At 25.1% G+C, this 5,462-nt stretch overlaps 1 protein-coding gene across 1 annotated transcript; it reads left to right on the top strand.

Moving 5' to 3' along the window:
* The first annotated feature begins 3,893 nt into the window (after nucleotides 1-3,893).
* On the top strand, nucleotides 3,894-5,148 carry LOC129609772 (uncharacterized). The gene is made up of 4 exons (XM_055521891.1): nucleotides 3,894-3,920; nucleotides 3,984-4,133; nucleotides 4,217-4,399; nucleotides 4,978-5,148. The coding sequence occupies exons 1-4, from the start codon at nucleotides 3,894-3,896 to the stop codon at nucleotides 5,146-5,148; spliced, it is 531 nt and encodes a 176-aa protein (XP_055377866.1).
* Nucleotides 5,149-5,462: the final 314 nt, after the last annotated feature.

The following is a 5,462-nucleotide window of genomic DNA, read 5'->3' on the forward strand; positions in this document are numbered from 1 at the left end:
ATTATTACAACTTAATATACAATAAAAACTTTGTTTAACAATAAAAAAAAAAACTTTTCTAAAAAGTCAGAAATCAGGTGTCAGCCATTAGACTTTTACTATGCACCGATTTTAGGAAATTTTAATATTTTAACTTCTAAACTTTTCCGTAGATTCGAATGGTACAAAGCAAGTCTCTAGGAATCAAATTTTCCATTTTTTTCGATTTATGTTAACAAAAAGGTTACCAAAATCATTAAAATTCCAAAAAAAAGAATGTGACGTAATCGACCACGAACACTTTGTGATCGATTATGTGCTGATCACATCAAATGTTTTTTTTTTAATTAGCAAAAAAAAAAACTAATTGACATAATACTCGTCTTCTATTTTCTAATTATGATTGATTGCATAGCAAATATTTTCACCTCAAATTAAAACAAATAATTTTCTTATTGCCTTTACAGTCAAAATCCAAAAATAAATCAAAAATATAAAATATTAAATAAGTTGACATCTCTCATTATAAACAATAAAAGAGAAACGATCGTGTTACACTCATATTATTTAAGCAAAAAAAAAAAATATTTTTTTTTTGCACTCATTTCAAATCAATTCAATTTGCTTCAATTTAATATGACTTTGTGTTATGACATCGAAATATAAATAAATATTTATACATGTGTGTAACATCATTATGCAGAACAATATCGTCTATCTATGTCCAGTGATTTTCAACCTTTTTCACGTAGCGATACAATTTCACTTTTTCAATATATTATAGCATATTTTTTTTAGATTGGACATATAAGAGAATAATTTTTAATTTAGTTTAAAATAACATTTTTTAAAATAATTTAAAATAAACAGTTTCAGATATCTATCAACAAATTACACAGCTGAAATTATTACCGCCCGAAATTCATAAAATTTGAATTTTCGGCACCTAATATTTCCGAAAATGCTATTCTAAATTTTTGTAAAAACAGTAATTTAACAGGAAATGCCATGCCATCATATAATTATTTATCATAATTCAAGTGAATAACTCCCCAATTTCACAATTTTCTGAATGTCTCTTTAAAAGTTTTTCTCATCCCAAATTTATGCAATTTTTTGAAATATATCAAAATGAATGAAAGTAATTTAAATAATGTACCTAATAGATTGTTTTAAACAGCAGTCGGCGAGGGGAATAGTGCTATTTTACAAACCATTGGTTCAACTAAATTTCAAGAATTTATACGCTTACAGAATACTATATTGCAAGTGTTAGGAATCACTATATTTAAATATTCAAAAATTAGCTAATCAGAAAAATTTGAATATTTTTAAAAATCTTTAAATCAAAAATTTTAAAGTTTTGAAAATTTATTTTAAAAAAAAAAAATAAAAGTAGCATACAATTGTAAATTGTTGTTGAATTGTAGTATAATATTTAATTTAATACAAGTATAACAATAATTTGTGGTGTTATAAATTGTGCAAAATTTAAAATGCATTTTATTGTGGGTAGGAGTTGATGCTTTTTGAAAATGCAATATAGATTAAATATAATAAATAGAATGAATTATTCTAAAAATAAAATAATATTTTCAGCGCGTACACATACATACAAACATAATGTTAATCAATTGCTATTTTAGAATAATAATAATAATTTTATCTGATGTAATAATATTTAGTATGAGATGAACTTTAAAAATTGTACCTACTCGTTTCAACATATTTTAATAGTAATATTATTATACATCCATACATTTATACACATATATTGTATTCACCACACATTCAATGAATAATGGTCTAGCAAAAACATACGAAATTCATTTAAATATTTAAAAAAAAAAAATTATGTTAAAAGGAAGTCTAATATTAGCAACATAATTTAAGAATATTTTAGTTTTGACCTAATTTTTTCAATTAATATAGCGAAAAAAAAAAATTTAATGGAGGAAATTTCATTCGTTTTCATTTGAATTAAAAAAATAGATCCAACCCAGCCTCTATATTTATTTGCATTTTTATTATGCTAGTTAGTGTGGTTACGATTAATTTGCTAAATATTTTTCTTTTGTTGTTTTTGTATTTTAACTAGATAGAAGGTTAAATTTAAATATGAATTTTGTGCAACATATGTACATATACACAAATACACAAATATGAATACATAAGAAATAATATTTTAAACTGATTTCAACGGATTCAAGCTTTCAAAAAGGCCCGCGATAACTGCGGTTTGAAACGAATGTTTATAAATTAAATTACCAAAAAAAATCATTCATTTCATTAATATTCATTCTTGAAGTAAGACCAAATGAAGTAACAAAATTTTACTTTTAGCCGAAAGCAATATTTGGAAAGCAACTTAATATCATTATAATCGATATATTGATCGAATGCCATATTTCTATGATATTCAATTGCCTAAAACCTGACACTGATATTTAATATAAGGTTTTTCATTTTTACCAACCGTATTGCATACAATAAGGGCGGCTATTTTCGGTTAAAAAGCACTACTCCGTCTTTTTTTTCAGAACTGATTCTGATAAAAAATTTATATCTGAGGTAATTTTGGCTACGTATAACAGACACTTGGCTATATATAACAGTTATACTGATTTTGCGGGGTGTGTTAGATCTTGAGACATGGGGACATAATACGAGCCCATTTTACGTTTTAGATTATGCTTAAAAAATATTGAACAGTTTAATTTACAATTTTGTATATAAGCTTCATTTAACAGATAAGGAGACACTTACCATTTCAAGGAGATCAGTTGTATCAGGAACTCAACTTCCATTATTTTTTCAATTTACATTTTTGAGCATATAATAGGACGCCCTCGATCAAATTCCTTGAAAAATCAATATTTATTAAAAAGTTTAAAAAAAAATGGGTTTATAAATTTTTTGGGAACTAACTGATAAAATTTTCAGAGAATTGAAATTGCATAAATGAACTAAATCTGCTTATAGATTTTTTCGTTAAAAGTAATATGATGAATATATTTTCCGGCATTTAAAACTATTTAAGGGTATTGTTTTATTTTTAGCGGTAATTATATAAAAACAACCCGATTGATTTAAATATAATAGTTACATATCGACAATAATTATAGAAACATTATATGTAATTATAAAATCATTAAAAGTTCATCATGTAGGAAAATTCAACTGCGCTAATTATTAAAAAATAAATAACGTAGTGTATGATTAAATTGGTTTCAGTTTATGCCGTTAATATATGAGATTTTAATAAGTCTCTACATCAAAAGGCAGAGTTTAAGATCGCAATTCTTCTATTCGACATTGTTGTTCATCTCACCGGATCAAGCACTTTGAAAATTCTAATTTGCAATTCTAATTATAATATTATAATGTAATATGTAATTATTATGATAACCATTGAGGCAATTGATCATAATTTTAATATTTTATTTAGGGAAATTAAAAAAGTAAAATTTTTGGAGAAAAATTGCTGTCTTCAGTCAACCGAAATTTAGAAAAGCTAGTAGCATACTTTATAAAATCATTATTCTGTCATGTTTATAACTTTTAGTTTCATACCTTATAAGATCATGTTTATAGCTTCTAGTACATTATTTATACTTGTAGAATCCGGACAAATCACACATGATCTTTAATCGGTCAATTACCTTCAATGTATTAATAATATTGTAGACTTGACTAAATGAATTTTGAAAATGCTTTAAATGTAATATTTAAAGTTTAAGTCAGTGCAATTTGTAGTTCGGGGAAATTAAATTTAAACGGAATTTTTTTATAAAAAAAAAATTATTTGTACCCACACAAGGAAAAAAAAACAAACTATAATTTGATTTTATTCCTAATTTTCATAGAAAAATATGAGGCTTTCAAAAGTTATTCTAATTCTTATAATAGAATTTATGCTGTCGGATGAAATCCAAGCTTGGGTGAAGAAAATTTTTTACATAATTTTTTAAAAGAACTTTCATGTAAAAATTTTTAAATTTTAGAAAAATAATTTCTTTATACCAACTCGATTAGAATGTGATGCAAGCCCAGAATGGTTTTCTAATTATACTTGCAATATTAAGCCAGTATCAAGGACTAGAAAAATTATAATTGCGAGAGCTGAAATAAGGAAACCGATCAACAAAATTTTCGTGAGCATCATCAATTTTACTTTACATATAAAAAAACATAATAATTATATGATTTACTCTTAAACTATGATTAATGTATTTAGGTGAAAATTCAAGTTTTCAAACGTTTTAGTGGCTGGCAACCATATTTAATTAATCATTTATTTGAAGCTTGTGCATTCCTTGGTGGTAAAAAAACCTCGAACATTTTATATAATAATTTTTATAAAATCATTAAACCACTTTTTGATAAATATACCAACATAAATCACGAATGTCCTTACAACGTAAAGAATAATTTATTTAAATATATCGTTAAAATTATTTCACACACATTGTTACACCTATATTGGGTTTGACTTTAAATATTGGTTAAGGATTTTTTTTAAAAAACATTGTAACGTACTTCAAGCTAACAATACCGACGCTGGTAACTGTTTACTTATGGCAGCTATGTCTTTCACTTTCAACCCATTTTCACAACTGCTTTTAAGAGCACTCTTACCAGTGAAAATTAAAAATTCATTCAGGATTCATGCCACTAAATGTTTTGAATTTTTTCGCGACATTTTTTTCTGTAAACTTTATCAAGTATTAGTTGACCTTCATTAAAAATTTCAAAAATCTTATTTTCTAAATTAAAAAAATCTTTAATTACGAATTATTTGGAAATGAACCTTATTGGCTCATAGGTTTTGCAATCTGAAAACACTATAAGTTTGTATACCTGAGAGAGCTATATAAAGCAATAGTAAAATTTTCTACAATATTACAGCGGTAACTTTTAAAGTCTAACACGGATATAGGTGTATCATAATAGGTGTAAGGTGTATTATCTAGACTTAATTTTACATTTTTAATCTAGGGTACAGTTGAACTATATGAAGTTGATTATAACAAAATTGATATACCGACTGCAAAAGGAACAATATTTCCAAGTGGTTATTACAAGGCTGTTGGAAAAATATATGAAGCGAATAATTCGTATATTGGGAGTGCGGTTTTTCAAGGAATTGTTAAAGAAACTCAAACTTAATATTTTACTTAAACTGGCGTTATAAAACTATTTCCAGAATTCTTAAGACTTTTATTGTTTTTTTAATAACATAATATTAAAAATACAATGGAGTATTTTGGTTTATTATCTAGCTTTAATTTTTGAATTGTATTTAAATATATAAGCTTTTTGGCATACACCTCTCTAATATTTGCAGTAATGATTTAAATTTCTTGTTTTCTCAATTAAAAGATGCTGCGGCAGCTCTAGTAAACTGTAACTTTTGATACGGTTCAAATTCTTATAGTTTGTAATTTTCATTTAACTATGAAAGGCGTTTTACTTCTAGAGTA

Source organism: Condylostylus longicornis, unplaced genomic scaffold (assembly GCF_029603195.1).
Source record: "Condylostylus longicornis isolate FDR11 unplaced genomic scaffold, ASM2960319v2 ptg000040l, whole genome shotgun sequence".
Lineage (NCBI taxonomy): Eukaryota > Metazoa > Arthropoda > Insecta > Diptera > Dolichopodidae > Condylostylus > Condylostylus longicornis.